We start from the raw sequence: 21,311 nt of genomic DNA on the forward strand, positions 1-21,311 counted from the left end.
ATGTAATGCTTAAAATTAGCATTCTAACCTCTCTTACGTGTCTTTGCTTCAATATTCTTTGACTTCCTCCCATACTTTTTCCCTTTTCCCTTCCTTTTTGTCCTCTTCTTCTTTCTGTTCCCCTCTGATGAGGATGTCTTAGAGGAAGAGTCAGACATAGTATCAGAGGATGATTCATCTCAGCTGTCACTAAAGGAATCTGAAGACAACGGAGTTGCCTGGACGGACCCTGTGTCCCCTCTTTTAAGAGCTTTTAAATAGATACAAATACATGCATAAGACCCACAGCTAGTGGCACATGGCACATAGGAATACAAAGTTAAACTAACATAAGTTCACTGTACTATAATTTCAATACATTTTGTCTGTAAGGAGACTTGCCTGATGCCAGCTGCTCTTTTAGATAGTCTCTCTCTTTGGTCAGCTCATCAATCTTCTCCTTTTGCCACTCTACTGTGAACTTACACATCTCCAACTCATGGGATTTTCTTTTGTCTGCCAGCTGGGGGCCATGGACACACCTGATTGAAAGTAATTGTAGAAATTATTCAATGGATTTAGAATATTCTTTTAACTTTACTGTTGTCTAACAAACTGTCATCCCGCCCTGCCCCTGTATATTACACAAAGAGAAAAAAAAGTCTCCTGTTGACAGCTAGGTTTCTGCCAGCCTGAGGATGTATACAGTGCAGCGGGTCACAGCGCTCCCACCCCCCTGTGTGTCCCCCGCATCAAGACCTGTAGCAAGCCGCTAGCTTGCTAGCCATCATTCATAACGCGTGCCTGTAAACCAAGAAAGATACTCACCACTAGTGCCGCTGATTGACATTTAATATCCAATGTGTCCATCTCCACACAGGTATTCCTTTTGGCCCTGGTCCACATGCCCTCTCGATTTTGGTCAGAGGTCTCCATGTCCTAAATGCAATGCTTTATCATTTCTTCCTTCCATTGATAAAGTTTGAAAGCACAAGTTTTTCTGTGTCCACATTGATTACGCAGGATAGATGGAGCATGAAATCTCCAGCCCATGAGATCACAAACTAGCTGGACATTACCTTAAAATAACTTTCGTCTAAAGCAAATATTTTATTAAAATTAAAATAAAGAAGAAAAAATGAGCAGATTAACTCGGCTAAAGAAGCTTATTAATCAGCGCAGCTCAATGAAGAATACCCTGAAGTTGATTAAGTGTCTTCAGAAAATAAAACTGCTAAAAAAAATTAAATGCACAATATGCCACCGGGCATATGAAGAAAAGAACGAACAGTGGAGATCAATATGCTTGGTAAGAAATATATAATAAATTAAGTACACTAATTTGCAATAAGTGATCATGTTGGTGGACATTACAGCATAATCATACCATTGCATGAAGCCTCTTTATTTTAATAGGATTTGTCGACAACACATGATGGAAGGGCAAAACAAATTTCTGTCAGGTACAAAGCAATCTTCAGTGCATCAAAGGTCTCCTTCAGTAAGTGGATTCAGTTCATGTACAGGTAGGCAAGTAATGACAGTAGGAACATAAACATGTATATCATAAAGTCACTTTGTTGCTGTTCTCTTTGTAATGTGCATAAAATATGCACTTTGAATATTTTAAATAAATAAGGCATATAGTGTCAATTATTTTACATAAAGGCGTACATAAACATTACGTGTTTTATTTGCTTTTAAAGGTTTTCACAGGGTCTACGGTTACGGCAGAGCGACATGATGGATGACAGCATTGCAGGCAGTTCAGCAACTATGACAAAGAAAAAAAGAGAAATCTGTGTCACAGCAGTGGAAAAGATGAGAAGGCGTACAGGTCAGCAGATTGGTGGAAGAAGGGAGTTTGTTGTGATAGATGAAAGCCATTTTCGGCACAAAAGAAAGGTATGTTACAGCAATATCAACTTTAAATAAATGTCAAATTTAGTTTAACATCTTAAATTTATGTTAATGAATGTTAATTATAGTACTCTGTTAATTTAATGTGAGGGGATGTAAACTTCACCCTAATCCTAACATAAATTTTATTGCATATTAAGCCAGTAAAAATGTACCAGAAGTAACAAAAATGGTCAAGGATTGTATAAATGATAAGTTATGATAAAATAATGAAAACTACAAAAGTGCAAATGTTGGCATTGACAAATTAATTAAAAATCAACTTTAATTAATTTCTGATGAAGAAACATAGGTGCTTACTGTGCAGTAAATATCATGATGATGAAAACAAAATCTCAAATCAAAAATGGGATGCAAACTTTTGCACTAAACTGTACCAAAGTTACAGTTATTATGATCTATCTTGTTGTGGCTGTGTTTGTTGTGTTGGTTTTCGATCAGTATGGTAGAGGAAGAATGGCTGGTGGGTGGAAAAGAAAGAAGTGGGTCTTTGGGATGCTAGGTGTGATGCATCATCCACAGCGAAGATCTGGAAAACCTATTCTACATCTTCTAGAGAGAAGATCTAGAAGGCATCTTGTCCCCTTGATTGCCCATCATATGATACCCGGGTCATCAATTATCAGTGACGAGTGGCGTGCATATCGCATACTCCCTGCACTAGGGTAGAACCATCACACTGTCAACCACAGCAGGTGGTATGTAGATCCCCACACTGGTGCCCATACCCAGCATAATGAAAGGGCATGGAGAGCCTACAAGGAGCAGATTTGGAGGCTTAGGGGAAATCAGACCGAGAGTTTGCTATCTGACCACCTTACAGTTATTGAGTGGAATGAATGACTAGCAAAGAAACACCATGGTGGTGCATTTGGCAGACTGATTCATGACATTTCAAAAAAGTACAAGTAGTCATTCAGTCACTATTACCACTGTAAGAGCACTGGGATGGCAGGAATTGATGTCGTTCTATGGGAAAGATAAACTTAATTTATTTTGTCTTGATAGTGTCAAATGTAAATGTCATATATTGTATATCTCTGCTAATTGTGAGTCTTCAGTTTGAAATGTAGAATTTGCAAATTTGTTTTTTTTGTGCTCATTTTCTTGCTTATTTTGTGCATCTTGAAATAAATATTTCTATGTACTGTATCACTCTTTGCTGTGTTTGTTTCCTTTTTCTGTTGAGAAAATAACTGAGCCTTTAAATCTCCTTTGTAACTGCTTTATAAGGCATAGATAGTCCTCGCTTTAGATGAGCTCAGAAAAATAGTTAACTAACAACTAGTAAATGGTTTTTATGTACCTGAATTAATCATGATTTATATTTAGAATACATGTTTATAAAGCATTTATTAACACTCATTAACAGTACATCTAATGTATAAATGTACATTTACATTGGTTATTAATCATTTACTTACACTTTTCAAATGATCTTATAAACCACTGACATCCCCTTAATAAATGGATTATATGTAATTTAATATTTATTGTAAAAATATAAATTGATAATTAATAAAGTATGTAAATGCTATTATCAAGCACATTATATATATACGCTTTTTGATCATGAATAAAGCATTTATAATGACATTAATAAACTGCTTGCTAATGAGTATTAATATAGAAGGAATGCTTTGTAAATGATTAATAAAGTATGTACTCATGCTTAACTAATGCTTAATAGTGTGCAGTTATTATAAAGCGTTACCAAAATTAAATAAAAGAAAAACAGTTTTTTTTTTTTTTTTAAATATCCACTAGCTAGAAACTTCCCCTATAATGACTGTGTGTAAATGTCCGTTCCTGTGCCATGATTTTATCCGCTGATTTTGATGATTTTTGGCATTTATGATTTCCTCATCTCAAACAATTTATTGAAACAAAAGCCAACAACAGTGGTGGATATACAAAAAATAATATAATAAAAAATGTCAATGTCTCAATAATTTGTCATGTGCCCTTGACCATCAATTACAGCTAGACAATGACGTCTCATGCTGTTCACGAGTCAATGAGTCAACACGAGGCATGGCATTCCACTCTTCTTGAAGGGCGGCCCTCAGGTCATTGAGGTTCTGGGGTGCAGGGTTACGAGCCTCTACACGGCCACTCGGCTGATCCCAGAGGTTTTCTATGGGATTCAGGTCTGGAGAAAGTGCAGGCCACTCCATTTGAGGTACCCCAGCCTCCAGCAGCCGTTCCCTAATGATGCTCCTCGATGAGCTGGAGCATTGTCGTCCATGAAGATGAAATTAGGCCTGTGTTGTTCATGCAGGGGCACAATGACTGGATTAATGATGTTATTCAGGTAGTATTGGCTTGTCACTGTACCATTCACAAGATGTAGGGCATTTCTGTATTGAGTGGACACACCTGCCCAGACTGTAACACCACCACAACAGTGGCTGATGCATAGCGCTCTCCTTGACATCTCCAACGTTGTTGGCGGCCATCGTTTCTGCACAAAGTGATTCAACTTTCATCAGAGAACAGCACTGAGTCCCACCGGTCCCTCGTCCAGCATAAATGCTCCCTGGCCCGACGCCTGTGCCTGGTGGTGTGGTCAGGTACCCTTGCAGGTTGTCTAGCATGCAGACCACGCTGATGTAAATGGTTTCCAATGGTCTGACGTGACACTTAGGTGATATCTCTGTCGCAACCTGCTGATGACACTCTGTGACACTCTAAGCTCAGTGGCCACTTCCCTCTGAGAACATCCTGTTTGAAGCCTCACAATGGTGAGGTTCTGTTGATCAATTGTTAGGTGTGGTCTTGGTCTCATGATGTCAAAATGTGAACAGCATGATGAAGAGGACTGTTTAAATACCAATTCTAATTGAACCAGAAAATTTATTGGTGGATTCATGGATCAAACACCAGTTGTGAATTTTGCCATTAAGCACCTTGTTAGAGAACAGCAAGTTATGCAAAAAGTACTGAAACACTGAACAGATGGACATGTGCATTCAAAAGTGTAGAGAAGGTCAAATTAAATTCACCTGGAAAGGTTATAGTGCATTTTAGGTGCATCCTGAAATTTGACCCGAAAGCCGAATATTCTTAATTTTTTGTGAGTAGTATATGTTCAGGGAGGCTGCAACCAACAACTCCAGTGACTCCAACTACTTAGAGGAGTACACGGCATCACTGACCAGCTACACTGGTAAGTCCAGTGATGACGTGTCCATCTCCAAGACCACCACATGCTCCAACCAGAAGTTGTGGCTGACCACAAAGGTGCGTGTGCTGCTGAAGTCTAGAGACTATGCTCTCAGAGCAGGGGGACAAGATGGCCTTAAAAACAGCAAGGGCCAAACTGTCTCCAAGCTATCAGAGAGGTGAAACACGCACACACCCAAAAAAGACCACTTCCAAGGCAGTGGAGATACTTCACTGAACTACAATCATGCAATCATGAAAGACAACTTTATCTTCCTGTGACAGAGATGCCTCCCTTCCAGATGTGCTGAATGACTTCTATGCTCAGTTTAAGGTACAGAACCATGTGGCAACAAGGAAGACCATCACTCCTCCCAACGACCAGGTGCTCTGTCAGAGTTAACTCATGGACATCTGCTGGCCCAGATAACATTCCAGGTAAAGTTCTCAGGGAATGTGCACAACAGTTAGTGGATAGTTAGTGGTTAGTCTTCACTGACATCTTCAACATTTCCCTGAGCAGCAACATTGTTCCTACATGCTTCAAGACAACAACCATTGTCCCCTTGCCAAAAAAAGTCTAGAGTATACTGCCTCAATGACTATTGTCCAGTCACACTCACACCCATCTTGATGAAGTGCTTTGAGAAGCTCATCATGAGGCATATCAAGACACAGCAACCAGCCTGCCTGGACTCCATGCAGTTTGTGTATCGTCCAAACCGCTCCATGGATGGTGCCGTCAACACAACCCTCCATCTGGCAATTACCTACCTGTTCAATAAGGATACATATGTATGAAAGCTGTTCATAAATTTCAGATCAGCATTCAATACAATCATTCCTCAGCACATAATTGAAAAGCTGAGCCTGTTCTGCCTTAACACCTCCCTCTTCAACTGGATCCTGGACTACTGCTGTTCACTCTGCTGACTCACGAGGAGGTGCAACAGGTAACAGCTTGACGTAAAGCCAACAATTTGTCTCTGAAAGTTGGCAAAATGAAAGAGATGGTTGTTGACTTTAGCAGAGTGGCCATTTCCCACTGTACATTGACAGATCCTCTGTGGACTGCTGCGTCTTTGTTTTCAAGGAGACGTGGCTCAGCGACAGAGTTCCGGATGCTACCATTCAGCTAGCCAGGCTCACCGCGTTTTGTGCCAACAGGAATGCGGCTCAGTGCGGTAAGACTCATGGTGGCGGTGTGTGTGTTTACATCAACACGGAATGGTGTAAGGACTCTGTGCTTGTGTCTAATTACTATTCATCGCTAGTGGAGTTTGTGACTGTTATATGCAGACCATTTTATTTACCATAGGAATTCACCACCGTATTCATTGTCAGAGTGTACATTCCCCCCAGCGCTAATGCTAAGGAGGCTCTGGGAGAGCTCTATGGAGCTATTAGCACCCTGCAGAATGCTCACCCCGACAGACTGTTCATTATCGCCAGAGATTTCAACCATGCAAATCTCAGAACAGTGCTCCCTAAATTCCATCAGCATGTGGACTTTGCAACAAGAGGGACAAACATGCTGGATCTTGTTTATACAAACATTCCCGGTGCGTATCGTGCGGAGCCCCGCCTCCACCTCGGCTACTCAGACCACATCTCTGTTATCTTGATTAAAGCATACAGACCACTCATCAGATGCTCTAAACAGGTTAAAGCCTGGCCAGCAGGAGCCATCTCTGCTCTTCAGGACTGTTTTGAGTGCACTGACTGGGACATGTTTAGGGAGGCTGCAAACAACGGTGACTCTAACAACTTGGAGGAGTACACGGCATCAGTGACCGGCTACATCGGAAAGTCCATCGATGACGTGACTGTCTCCAAGACCATCACCACACGCTCCAACCAGAAGCCGTGGATGACTGCAAAAGTTCACGCCATCAGAGAGGCGAAGTGTCTCACGCTCAGAGAATCCATGGCCACTTCCAGGACAGCAGAGACTCCCGGCACATGTGGCAGGGCATCCAGGTGATCACCAACTACAGGACAACTTCACCTGCCTGTGACAGTGACGCCTCCCTCACATACGCGCTGAATGACTTCTATGCTCGGTTTGAGGCACAAAAGAAAGTAACAGAGAGGAAGACCACCACTGCTCCAGAGGATCAGGTGCCATCACCACAACCCTCCATCCCTCACACACCTGGACTGTAAGGACTCATACATACAAATGCTTTTCATAGAAATCATAGAAATTCAGCATTCAACAAAATCATTCCTCAGCAGCTGATTGAGAAGCTGAGTCTCCTGGGCCTGAACACCTCTCTCTGCAACTGAATCCAGGATTTCCTGACTGGGAGACCTCAGTCAGTCTGGATCGGGAACAGTATCTCCAGCACCACCACACTGAGCACTGGAGCTCCTCAGGGCTCAGTCCACTGCTGTTCACTTTGCTGACTCACGACTGTGCAGTGATGCACAGCTCCAACCATATCATTAAGTTCGCCAATGACACAACTGTGGTGGGTCTCATCAGTCTCATCAGTAAGAACGACGAGTCAGTGAGACTCACTCTTACACACCCCTCACACACACTCTTGCACACCCCACACACCCCTCACACACACTCTTACACACCCCACACACCCCTCACACACACTCTTCACCCTCCTGCCATCTGGAAAGAGGTACCGGAGCATTCGGGCCTCACAACCAGACTGTGTAACAGTTTCTTACCTGTTACACTACCTCAACCGCTGCTACTGTATGTTTTTGCACCATGCATAATGTCAGTATATGTATATATATATACAGTATCTGACAAAAGTGAGTATACCCCTCACATTTTTGTAAATATTTTATATTTTAATATTTCATGTGACAACACTGAAGAAATGACCCTCTGCTCCAATGCTAAAGTAGTGAGTGTCCAGCCTGTATAACAGAGTAAATTTGCTGTCTCCCCAAATAACTCAACACAGACATTAATGTCTAAACCGTTGGGAACAAAAGTGACTACACCCCTAAGTGGAAATGTCCAAATTGAGCCCAATTAGCCATTTACCCTCCCCGGTGTCATGTGACTCGTTAGTGTTACAAGGTCTCAGGTGTGAATGGGGAGCAGGTGTGTTAAATTTGGTGTTATCCCTCTCACACTCTCATACTGGTCACTGGAAGTTGAACATGGCACCTCATGGCAAAGAACTCTCTGACGATCTGAAAAAAAGAATTGTTGCTCTACATAAAGATGGCCTAGGCTATAAGAAGATTGCCAAGACCCTGAAACTGAGCTGCAGCACGGTGGGCAAGACCATACAGCGGTTTTACAGGACAGGTTCCACTCAGAACAGGCCTCACCATGGTCCACCAAAGAAGTTGAGTGCACGTGCTCAGTGTCGTATCCGGAGGTCGTCTTTGGGAAATAGACATATGAGTGCTGCCAGCATTGCTGCAGAGGTTGAAGGGGTGGGGGGTCAGCATGTCAGAGGGGTGGGGGGTCAGCCGGTCAGAGGGGTGGGGGGTCAGCCGGTCAGTGCTCAGACCATACGCCACACGCTGCATCAAATTGGTCTGCATGGCTGTCGTCCCAGAAGGAAGCCTCTACTAAAGATGATGCACAAGAAAGCCTGCATACAGTTTGCTGAAAATAATCAGACTAAGGACATAGATTACTGGAACCATGTCCTGTGGTCCGATGAGACCAAGATAAACTTATTTGGTTCAGATGGTGTCAAGCGTGTGTGGGGGCAACCAGGTGAGGAGTACAAAGACAAGTGTGTCTTGCCTACAGTCAAGCATGGTGGTGGGAGTGTCATGGTCTGGGCCTGCATGAGTGCTGCCGGCACTGGGGAGCTACAGTTCATTGAGGGAACCATGAATGCCAACATGTACTGTGACATACTGAAGCAGAGCATGATCCCCTCCCTTCAGAGACTGGGCCACAGGGCAGTATTCCAACATGATAACGACCCCAAACACACCTCCAAGACCACCACTGCCCTGCTAAAGAAGCTGAGGGTAAAGGTGATGGACTGGCCAAGCATGTCTCCAGACCTAAAGCCTAAGGTGGGGGAGCACAAGGTCTCTAACATCCACCAGCTCTGTGATGTCATCATGGAGGAGTGGAAGAGGACTCCAGTGGCAACCTGTGAAGCTCTGGTGAACTCCATGCCCAAGAGGGTTAAGGCAGTGCTGGAAAATAATGGTGGCCCCACAAAATATTGACACTTTGGGCCCAATTTGGACATTTCCACTTAGGGGTGGAGTCACTTTTGTTGCCAACGGTTTAGACATTAATGTCTGTGTGTTGAGTTATTTTGAGGGGACAGTAAATTTACACTGTTATACAGGCTGGACACTCACTACTGTACATTGGAGCAGAGGGGCATTTCTTCAGTGTTGTCACATGAAAAGATATAATAAAATATTTACAGAAATGTCAGGGGTGTACTCACTTTTGTGAGATACTGTATATATATATATATATATAATGTTACAATCATATAGGTTATTAGTTACCTGGTTTTTCTACAGTTTCTCAAAGTTGTACATTATTTCATTTTACATTTCATGGCACATGTTCCTTTTCTTTTTTGGTGCTAAGTGTCCTTTTTTTGTGTTGTCTTTTTGTACTTTTTGCACTGTCTTTTCTTTGCTCTGTTCGCACCTAGTTGCACACTCTGCATTTTATGTGGCTAGGACAAACTTCTCTCCTAGCTCTGTGTTGTTGCGTTTTTGTGTTTGAACTTTATGTTGTATGTTTCTGTAGCACCAGGTCCTGGAGAAACGTTTCACAACTGTTTCACAGTTGATTAAAGTCGCTAACAAATGTATGTTGTGTCAAAAATGAAGCCCACTGTCTCTGATTCTGAAAACCCCTGACATATAGGACCCATTTGATTATTATTCCATACCCAAGATGTACAAAAACCTTAAATTAAATAATCCTAAAGATAGATCTAAATAAAATATAAACTGTTAAAGCACTAAGACATTACAGTCTGAACATCATCATGACTTTCTATTATTCAACTAATGCAGTATTTAAGTTAAAATACAGACGTGGTTTAGGGGAACAATGGACCAGAACCGACTCCATCATTCGGCTGTTCTGTCTGATGATAAAGGAATTCTCATCACTATAAATACTAGTATGGTGATTGACCATTTTGCTCAAGTCTCTGAGATACTCTCTGATGATTCCACCCTCAAAGAAATAGGATAGAAAAGTCACCAAGAGCATGAAGTAGACAAGATACAAGCAGCAAGACAGATGAGAGAATGAGAGATGAGAGAACAATAAGAGAAGCTATAAAAAATAAAAAATAAACAATGAATAATTCATACAGTAGTGCAGCATAAATCAGGAATGAAATAATAGGTGCACGTATAATATAGATTATTGTAAAATAATAGTAATAATAAAGGATCTACACGGTGTAACCGGTCCTGTCTGACCGCTGTCATAGCTGATAACTCTGCGTTGTGTGTAAATAAGGGACTGGATGACCGACAACTCTGCTGAACTCGAAGAGGTTTATTTTCATGGATTCTGTGAATACATATCACCATCAGGCATGACATTAATCTGGTGCACCTCCTACCCAATATAAAACATATTAGAAGGCCTGCGTTCATCCAAATGCGCCAATGCATCTAACATGCCCGATATATTTCTTGACTTATGCAATCCACACATAAAACCAACAATAAAACATTGTATGTCCCCTCATAATGCATATTATACCGACATATAACCATATTTTTACAATTTACACAAGTTTGATAACTTTTAAAGAAGAGCTCACAAACCGCTTACCTCTCCCATGCGCTCATAGCACGAACTGAAGAGAAACGCAAACCAGCGTCAACTACACAGCGGGGAATGTCAAAATACAAGTTAATAAAACCCCTTGTGAATTGCACGAAATTAACAGAAATGGAATACAAATAATTGGCAGAAGGATTTTAGTGAACATATAGTAAATGTTTACATTACGCATCTGATCGTTTTTTTTAACCCGTTACAACAGCACTGCTTCACACACAAGCTGTAACAGAGATAATATTCCACAGCGTACCTGTGAGAGAGAAAATTTAATGACTTTAACGAACTCCTTTTTTAGGAGCAAGACTCTGAAATGATGGGTGGAGTCAGAAAAAAGATGAAATTTTCTGAAGCTGCATACTGTTTGTGTTCATTTGTGTTTATTATTAAACAATATTACATAAAAATGCTCTTACAAAACGTGTTATTCTTGCTTACCCTCTCTCCCTAATTAGCCCCTGATGTTTTGAAATCCTAGATATGCCCCTGGTAGGTTCTAACACCCAAAAGACATGAACATCCTTTGGGCTGAAACTGGCAGGGTATTACCTAAAGCGCACACCCACAGTCAACTCTTGCATTCGAGAATGCAGGCATTGACCCTGGGACCTCTCGCATGCTAAGCAATCACTCTATCATTTGAGCTTATTCCCTGGTAGACAGCCATGGTTTATACCAGATTGTGGCATTGTGGGGAAAATGTAAACTTATTGATATGTTATAATTATATTGATATATAATGTAAAGATTATATATGTCCACCTGGGTCAGTGTGACAGAAGTGAACACAACAGGTTTGTAAAGAATCAGAGCCAGAAAGTGAAGCTCCAGCAGGAAACCACTACTGAGCCATGCCGAATTTTCATGTTCGAACAGCAGGAAAGCGTGTGTGTGTTCCTGAACACACAGAGTGCCAAACAGTACATCCGCTCCAGAAACCTGCTGGTCTGAGGTGATGACTCACATTCTGTGTGTGTGTGTGTGTGTGTGTGAGTGTGAGTGAGTGTGTGTGTGTGTGTGTGTGTGTGTGAGTGTGTGTGTGTGTGTGAGTGAGTGTGTGTGTGTGTGTGTGTGTGTGAGTGTGTGTGTGTGTGTGTGTGTGTGTGTGTGTGTGAGTGTGTGTGTGTGTGAGTGTGTGTGTGAGTGAGTGTGTGTGTGTGTGTGAGTGTGTGTGTGAGTGTGTGTGTGTGTGTGTGTGTGTGTGTGTGAGTGTGTGTGTGTGTGTGTGTGTGAGTGTGTGTGTGTGTGTGTGTGAGTGTGTGTGTGTGTGTGTGTGTGTGTATACACAGCCTAGAGACACTACATATATATAGACTAAGCAATCGCTAATGTGATAAACCATTAAACCATACTATGTATGCACAGTATTTCCCACAGTATTTCCCACAGTATTTCCCACAGTATTTCCCACAGTATTTCCCATACAAATAAATCACATGGTCTTTTGCAAATTCTTCCTAAACAATGTGTTTTTTTACACAGTTCTTTTACAGTTATATGATTTTTACCAAAAAAGATTACTTATATGATCATGTGTGTTTTTACATTATTTATTTATTTTAACATATGCACCTTTTGACATGCAGTTTACTTATTTTACATGTGATTTTTTTGATGAATATGTTCAAAATGATTTTTCACACGCCTTTATTTTTCATGTATTATACACATGATGTTGTGTCTGCTCGAGTTCTTTTGCAATTTGCACTTTCGATGAAATGACTCCTATAACCACATGTTAATGCTATGTAATATTTCTATAATAATGTTACTGTGAACACTTATATATCCCAGTTAGATTTATTTACACAGATGATTTGATTAGATTAAAACTGTCCAGGTGAAAAATGAATTAAACACACATTTTCCTGGTTTGTCTATTTTATTAGATATGTCTGAACATTATTTGTTTGGCAAAGTAGCGTAAAAAACATAGTCACTTTGTTTTATCTAAATATTTCATACACACTTGATACCTTACACAATAGAAATAAGAACTTATTTACATCTTGAGTAAATGTTACATGGTTTATAAACATTGATCATTTACATATTCAGAAAAAAAACACACAAATACATTGTGTCTATAAACAAACTCTTTCAGTGCAGTTGGGATAAGAGACAGATAGAACATTTAAACATCATTAAAAAAAGAGATTACACCACAAAAGCCTAAATTAGATTAAAGTTGATAGTTGAGAATTTTCATTTCACACTCTTCTTACTGAAGATAGCAAACTGAATCAAATAATTTCTTTAGGAAAAAGGTTTTGTGTGCTTTCTCATAGTAGTGAGTCAAGGTAATGCCTTGTGTTTTAATTCTTTACTTATTTGAGGTTTGTTATCTGTTAATTCTGCAAAGTGCACATCTAACATTACTAAGATTTTAGGAAATGTTTCTAAATATATTATATGTATATGTATCATCAATGGTTTAATATACTCACTGGTCACTTTATAGCTTATTTATAGAACTATCTAATCATCCAATCATGTGGCAGCACACATGCAGGTCCAGAGCTTCAGTTAATGTTAATGTGAAAAAGGGTGTGATCTCTGTGAAATTAACTATGGCATGGTTGATTGGTGTCAGATGGACTGGTCTATTTTTTTAAACTAGGGGTCTCCTGGGAATTTCAAACATAATGGTTTACACAGAATATTTTAAAACAAGAAACATCCTGTGAGCAGCTGCAGGCTGAAACATGTAGTTGATGTCAGAGACCAGATGAGGTGACCAGACTGGTCTGAGCTGCCAGAAAGGAACTCAAGTAATCCCTCTGTACAACTATGGTGAGCAGAAAAGCATCTCAACATGCGCAGCACATCAAACCTTGAGGTTAATGGGCTACAACAGGAGAAGAACACATCACGTTCCTCTCCAGTGAGCCAACAACAGGAATCTGAGACTATCATGGGTACAGACTCACCCAAAATGGAAAGTTGAAGATTGGAAAAGATTTCAAGATTAACTTCTAATCACATGCTTTATCACTGCGCTCGGAGACTCTTGAATGCATAAATAAACAACCACCAGCCTTATTTGTGAGTTTTAGACCTGGTGACAAGGAAATCTTTTAAGGCTTTCCATGAGGAAAACTTTGAAGCTTCTGCACAAGATCCTCAGAAGCTCCACAATATCTTTTATGCTCTACCCAACCCCCTAACTCCCCCTGCTTCATCCACCCTGACTGCTAAAGACCCCCTACATTTACGATGAGAAAATCTTTCTGAAAAAGACTCTCAGTTCTTCTCTGACTACTCCTACGTTACACAGGCATGATTCTCTTTCTCCTTTACTGTCTGATTACCGTCACTGTTTCAGCCCTAGCAACAGAGGAGATCCTAAGTCATTCTGTCTGGCAATCCTACCACCTGCCCACTGAACCAATGCCTTTAACAATGCTCCAGTCCATCTCACAAGACCTCCGGACTTTCATCACTACAGTCATCAACTGTTCCATAATATCTGGTCATGAACCAAATACCTTCAAGAGAGCAAGGATTATTGCCATACTGAAAAAACCCGCTCTGCATCCCTTAGACATCAGCAGCCATAGAGCTGTATCAATTCACTCTTTTTATTCTAAATCCTTTTGTACAGTCTGTTACAATCAACAATTTCACTCTGTCTCAGAGGACAACCTAAGAAATTAGTGCTAGATCAATCAACAGCTGCTAGATCAGACAACTGTCATCTATCCTGATCCTCCTTGACCTTTTAGCAGCGCATGTCAGCATGGCAAGGTTTGCTTCCTACATGGATAGTGGCTGATATCATGGACATCTGCAAACTCTCCAGTTGTGTGACACAAGGCTCAGTATATGGTCCTCTTGTTTTCTTCCTCTAGGAGGGTGACTTTTTAGGCCACTCAAGTGCTTTTTCAGACTCCTATCACTTCAAGACTGGACTACTGATACTCCCTGCTGACACGTCTATCCCTGAGCACAATTCACCCTCTGAAAATCATTCAAAATGCAGCAGCATGACTTGTTTTTAACTTCACAAATTTCTCACACACCACCCCATTGTTGTGTTCTGTCCACTGTCTTCCATTAGCTGCACACATCAGATTCAAAACACTGATGCTTGCCTACAAAACCAAAAATGGACCAGCACCCTCTTACCACTCCTTGCACTGAACCTCGCTCTCTTAGATCCTCTAGAACTGCTTGACTGGTCCCACCATCACTCAGGGTAAATATACGTCAAGACTCTTCTCTTTTCTGGCTCCTATTTAGTGGAACGAACGTTACATCGATATCAGAACTGTTGAGGCACTGGCTGTTTTCAAACAACGTACTGCTTCCTTACATATTTAAACAAGCACTATTTTTTTTTTTTTTTGTTAGGGCAAAAAATTGTTTATATATGTGCTATATTACCTCCAAACAGAGTTTAAGATTTATGGTATTCTTAGTCTGTAGTCTAGTGAACCATTAGTGATGTATTTAAAGCACTTTTGTATCTCACTCTGGATAAAGGCGTCTGCCAAATGTAGTAAATAAGATGACAGCTTGGAGCCACACTCTGATATCCTGCCTGAGGCAAGTGGTTGATTACTGAGTCAACCCTACGTTCACATTATGAGTGGATAGGCAACAAGTGATCATTTTTTGCATTCATGAATGGACTGGAGTTCTCATGTGCATTAATGATTTCAGCAACAAGGTATGATGCTGTAAAACAACAATCTGTTCAAATGATTCCTCAGATCAATGGCACATGTGGTGTAACATCTCTTCAGTTACTCGCTCACAATTTTGGTTGCTACCTGCAAGTTCCTGTTTACTGAGAGTTTACCTACAGTGTACGTCAGCAATTTGTTCCATGTTAATAATAGAATTGTGGAGAGTTGTTCCAGAGCTTTTAAGGAATCATTTGTTTTAGAAGTAAATGTGATTAGAAGTATATATTCACAAATGTGAAACTGTGATTATTATTGTACACCCACTCCCTGTTCAGCTAAGAACATTAATCGAATAAAGAACATCCATTGAACTTCATGGCTAACCAGACATTTTCTTAAGGTGAGCCTTCTCATTTTCACCTTCCTCCAGCACCACTTTTCAAGCCACTGAAAGTGGTCCATTTTAGACAGATCTCTGTGATTGATGATTGTAAATGTCTGCCTGCTACATGTTGGATTTCTACCTTATCAATTTTCACCCACATGCACGTATACAATATAAAATGTTGCTATAGTTCTTGTGGCCACCAGAGGGCACTCCAAGCCTAGGAGAGTGAGAGGTTCAACCTGAAGCAGTGTTGAGAATAAACATTTGTGCTAAAGTAAAGATACCTGTTAACTACATCTTAAATGTTATGAGATATTTCTAATTCAAACAGTAAAGAAATTCACTCAAATGTCATCTGAAAGAGCACAATGCTTTAATTAATTAACCATTAATGAATGCAAAACATATGCCTGATTCCTTTTTAATTTCACCTTTAACAAAAATAAACAACAAAGTTTGAGACAATTAGTATCCATGTCCCTACTAGAGCATCAGTCTTATACAAATCTAAAAAAGTATGTTGAGGTGTGTTAGCTTTATTTGTTGTAAATATGCTAGCTAGTTTTTTTTTTTGTTGTTGTTGTTTTTTTTTTTGTTGTTGTTGTTAATGCTAACGTTAAATAACCAATCCAAAACAATCCAAGACAAAGCTTCATGTTTTTTTGGAATGAAATGTCAATATTTTTTTACTTTCTCTGAACTAGAATTTTAACTTTTATATTTAACTGAGTGCAATTTTGACATAATTCCTGTTCTTTTACTTAAATACTATTTCCTGCATTTTTGCCCACCCATATTTATTTAAATGGTGTCCATGTGCCTTGTCCTTGAAAAAATGTCCCCTGTTCTATCAGGTATAGATAGGACAATAAATAGCTATAATATCTGGACTTCTGTAGTTCCACAAAATTTTTTAATAACTATTAATCAAAATATTTAACTTAATAAAAAGTCTAACTGGACTCGGAGAAGTCTGAGAACAGAAATAAAGCATGAGAGATTTTTAGTGATTTGTATAATTACGCCTTCAGCATTGTGATTGTTTAGCTATGTAGTGGATCACATTTTAGCAATGAGGATCTTAGTGAAATGTGGATCCTGGTTTAGCTAGACTGCAATCTAGGACCTGAGGCATTCTTTCAAAGACAACAATGTTTACATCCTGTAAAGAGAAGGTATTAATGACTTCTAAAGAACAATCTTTAAGAATAAAACACAAGTTTACTCTACCAAGATTCACTACTATGAGACCCTTAGCATGACCAGGATGATCGGAACCTTCCTATTACATTTTCTCTTTATTTTCAATTAAGTGCCATAGACCTTCATGCTCAGATTTAGGATTTCCTAACAATGCATATATAATATAATTGGATGGATTTTTCCCCTTTAACCACTCTGATCTTTTTATTTAAATAATTTATACATCAAAATAAACACAAACAACAAATTCTAACCATTCTCGCAACTTCTATCAAGACATATCTACTGAAATCACAGTTGGTTTTATAACTGGCTTAATCCCAACCTGCTTTATGCTCCCTAGAAGGAGACAAAAGCTTGCTAATTTATACCATAAGTAGTGCATTTATATAGGGAGTAGGGAGATGCATGTAGCTAATTATTTCATATTGGCTTCTATCGTATATATTACATCATGAGCCAATCTGATATTCTTGTATAAATATCTCATAAATTATGGACAGATCAGTGGGGACAGAAGTCCTTTTGCGCTCTGTCAGGCTTTAGCATATAGCATGTCTCAACTCCTAATTAGCCACTCAGCTTGCTATTTATACTATTAACATATTTTCTAGTTTGTTTTTATACTGTGACTTTTTAAGTGTGTATATATATGTACAAGTTATTTGACTAAAATTAATTAATTAATTATTAATTTTGCTATTTGGGAATTAGCCACATTCATTTAGCGTGGCTATAATCTTGAAATGATTTTAAGTTAAGAAATTGAACACTTTCCTACATTTTCAACAGTCTTAAAGAAGTAACTAGTTTTAACCCTTTGTGCTTTTTCTTTTGCCGTAGAACTGCAGTTGAGGTCAATGTTGGTTAAATAAATATAATATGCATCATGTTTGTACAACTGATGGCACAATTTCATAATTCACGTCTGCTTCCTTTTGTTTTTTAGTGCATGTCTAGAGGCATTCTTGTTATCCTGTGCTATGTGGGACTTTAAATTTCAGATAAATATGTTAAAAATACTAGCTAAAGAATATTTTACATGGCCCACAATACACAAATTGGTATTTCAGCTTATCTCTACTGATGTTGCTATGACCACTGACCCAGGTACATGAAGACTTGGCTCAGCTAGTTATCTACGAGATGACAATGCCATTGAAAGAGGTATTAGAATGAAGGTTGAAGCTTTGTAAACTGATCTGTTTGAGTAGTGTGTACAGATGTGGATGTGAGAGAGCTGAACACACTAAAGGATTAAGCCCTACTGCACTGCTTTGCAGTGTAGCAATGGATAAATATCACCACCATCAGCGTAGATTTGAATGGCATTTTGGGTAATTATGAAAAAAATGTATCACAATGATTAATATGTCATTCATGCTAGAGTTTTTCTTTAATTTTTGTGTACAGCTGAGAGCTCTCTGTCCTAAAAAAAATTAATGTTTTAAGATTTAAATGACATCTAAACAAATTGGTGCTGCTTGTCGTTGAGTGTCATGGCTCATCGGTAAGAAATAATTGTCATTTACCTGACCGATTGCTAAATTATTTTAATAAAAGTCTCTAACATCTGTAATGTTCTACCCTAGACACAAACACATCTGTTAAAAGAAAATGGCATAGACAATAGTTTACTCCCCAATGGCATATTTATGTATATTACTGTTTTGTAGTGTAATTTCAGAGTGTACTTTATAACATTTTACCACTATAACTATTTTACCAAGTTTTAGTAATTTCAGAAGAGAGGCTGAAGGGGGATGACAGTGGTGTGAGGGGTCAGTAAGGGTGGAAAAGGAGCAGGGGGGTGCAGGAGTGGGCGAAAAACTTGGGGACGGGGTAAAGTATGGAATGTTACGGCTGTTGTGTGGATAGTGGGTGGAGCCACCATTGAAACTTGAGATGAGGGTATGAAGGGTGTGATTTCAGGGGCTAACGGAAGCCGTGTAACAGGTACGACCTGGGTAAAGAGGGAAGGCTGAGCGGGCAGGAATGTAGAGTGATGCTGGAAGATAGTGACAGAACCGGATGGAATGGCAGATGGTACATGAACAGGGTGAAGGATAGGAGAGGAGATGGGAAGTGTAGATCTTAACTTAGCCGAAAACACTTTCTTATGCAGAACCTGTTTGTGGGTGTGGCCGGAAAGAAGGCCATGCCTCTCCACACCACTGAGCTGAGATGTAAAGCACAGCATTGGGTTGAATGGACTCCGAATTGCACAGTTGTGTCTTTCCTCATCCAGGACTTGAAAGTCTGGCAACAGTGGAGTGTGCTGGCAGGATTTATCATGGCTGACTTTCTCTTTTTCTTTGACTTGGGATGTGATGGCACACTTCATACACTCATTTTCAGATATGCGTTCTGTTGCTGAGTCACCATCTTGGACTGTAGGAAGATGATTTATGTCTTTAGGCTGTAGATCTTGCTCAGGTATAGCCTGAGAATTTATCTCAGAGGTGGAAGTGGGCTTTTTAACAACGGATGTTTTACCTCCTGCATTGTCTCCTTCAGGATCACACGTGTCTGGATCTTTTAAACGGAGAATATTCCATGTTGATTCCACGTCCATGATTCCCTCTGAACCATTTAAAACAAAAAGAGAATGTTCATCATTAAGATGTGTGGTAGGACTTTGGTCCAATTTTTGTCTTTTCCGTTCATGACACAAAACATCCTCTTTTCTGTCTAGCTCCTTAATCACGGCACACTGTGTATGATGTGACCAAACATTATCCTCTTTACTCTGGGAGTCACTTTGTCGTTTCTTTGGTATAGTTTGGCTGCTGAGATCTGAGACTGATGTTTCACGATCAGAAGGAATCACACTGAGATTGTGCGAGTCATTTCGTGTGATCGTTGTCTGCCCTAAAGCAGGAACGTCTACCGTTCCCCCACTGTTATCAAGTACCTTTTCAGCTTCGACAGAGCCTCCTGCTGAGGAAACAACGCTGTTATTCTCTGCCTGATTCTGAGCTGATTGCTTTGACTTCTCTAATGGCTGTTCTTGCTGTGCAGCACAGCCTTTAAATTGGCTTTCAAATCCTTCTCGTTTGTGGAGTTTAGTCCATTTTTTCATGTTTGCACTCTGCTCTGGCTCACTGTAATCCTCCTCCTCCCACCTACGTCTTCTCTTGTGCCTCTTTTTGTGCTGACTCCTGTAATGGCGTCGATCTCTGCCTTGCAACTTGTTCTCTGCTCTCTTACCACTCTGAGCCCAATTTTTCAAACGCTTGTATTTGCTCCGTGAATCGCCGCTATACAGGTGGCACTTTCGGATATTTTTTTCCAATCTACATGTGACTTCCTCTGTGGAGATCTCGCAGGAAGAGGAGGACATTTTGGAGCTTTTTGCAGAAACGAAAGACAGTTCTTGGTGATTTTTGTTGTGAAAGTCATCAGGAGACTTCCTAAACTGGGAACCTCTGAAGTCAAAATGGAGAGGGTTACAGCTGAATGAGATGGAGGGCTCTGTTTTTGTGAAACACACCATTTCCGAAGGCCATTGAAAGATAGTTTTACTATCTCGAGCCACAACAGAGATGAAAGGTTGGCTTGGTCTTCTGAGACAAACATTGTCTTTTTCTTGGTTTTGAAATGAATTGACATCACATGATGTTGGTTTAGGACCATCACTTATGGTGCTCTCTTCCTGACTAGTGTCTTCTTTATTTTCAGCTATATTGCTTTCCTCTGAGTCCAAACTGAGATTCGAGCTTTCAGGAACAGTTGGAAAGTGGCTAATTGGAGACACTGATCTGTTCTCTGAGTAAACGAGGAATGCACACAGATCTGAGGCAGGCATTGCATCATTCAGAGAACTTTTGGTGGAACTCTTTTGATGTGTCATCATCTCTGTATCATATTTAATCATCTTCTTCTCCTCGGTACTCTCACAAAAGACTGCAGCTGAAGATTCCAGCTTCAGTGAGGCTCTCTTTGGAAAGGAAAGGGAGAATGCGATCTTGCGACGAAGAGTTTGTTTCTTTGCTTTTCCTCGATATGGCCATGGGATTTGAGATTCTGTCTCCTGTTCTGCAATGTTCGGGTTTTCCTCCTTATCCATGAAGCACGACTTATTGAAACTTTCCACTGCCACGGTGGTGGATTTAAACATCGGGCCACTTCCAGGAGCACTACTACACAGAAAGAAAATGAACAGTAAAACAGATATACAATTATACTGCAGAGAGATACCAAGCACAGGAAGGGACTTTTTGTGCTTGTTGCACTTAATTGTTGC

General features: G+C 40.1%; 1 protein-coding gene across 2 annotated transcripts in view; it reads right to left on the reverse strand.

Annotated features, from left to right (window-relative positions):
• Positions 1–12,588: 12,588 nt before the first annotated feature.
• znf804a (zinc finger protein 804A) overlaps positions 12,589–21,311 on the reverse strand; it is a 93,303-nt gene continuing 84,580 nt past the window's right edge. The window contains exon 4 of one of the 2 annotated variants that reach the window (XM_058393290.1): positions 12,589–21,204. In XM_058393290.1, the coding sequence (XP_058249273.1) occupies positions 18,807–21,204 (2,398 nt within the window). In that variant the 3' untranslated portion in view covers positions 12,589–18,806. Of the gene's footprint in view, positions 21,208–21,311 lie in introns of both variants that reach the window. The other variant, XM_058393289.1, reaches the window with a different exon arrangement.

The sequence above is a fragment of the Hemibagrus wyckioides genome, linkage group LG06 (assembly GCF_019097595.1).
Source record: "Hemibagrus wyckioides isolate EC202008001 linkage group LG06, SWU_Hwy_1.0, whole genome shotgun sequence".
NCBI classification, from domain to species: Eukaryota; Metazoa; Chordata; class Actinopteri; order Siluriformes; family Bagridae; genus Hemibagrus; species Hemibagrus wyckioides.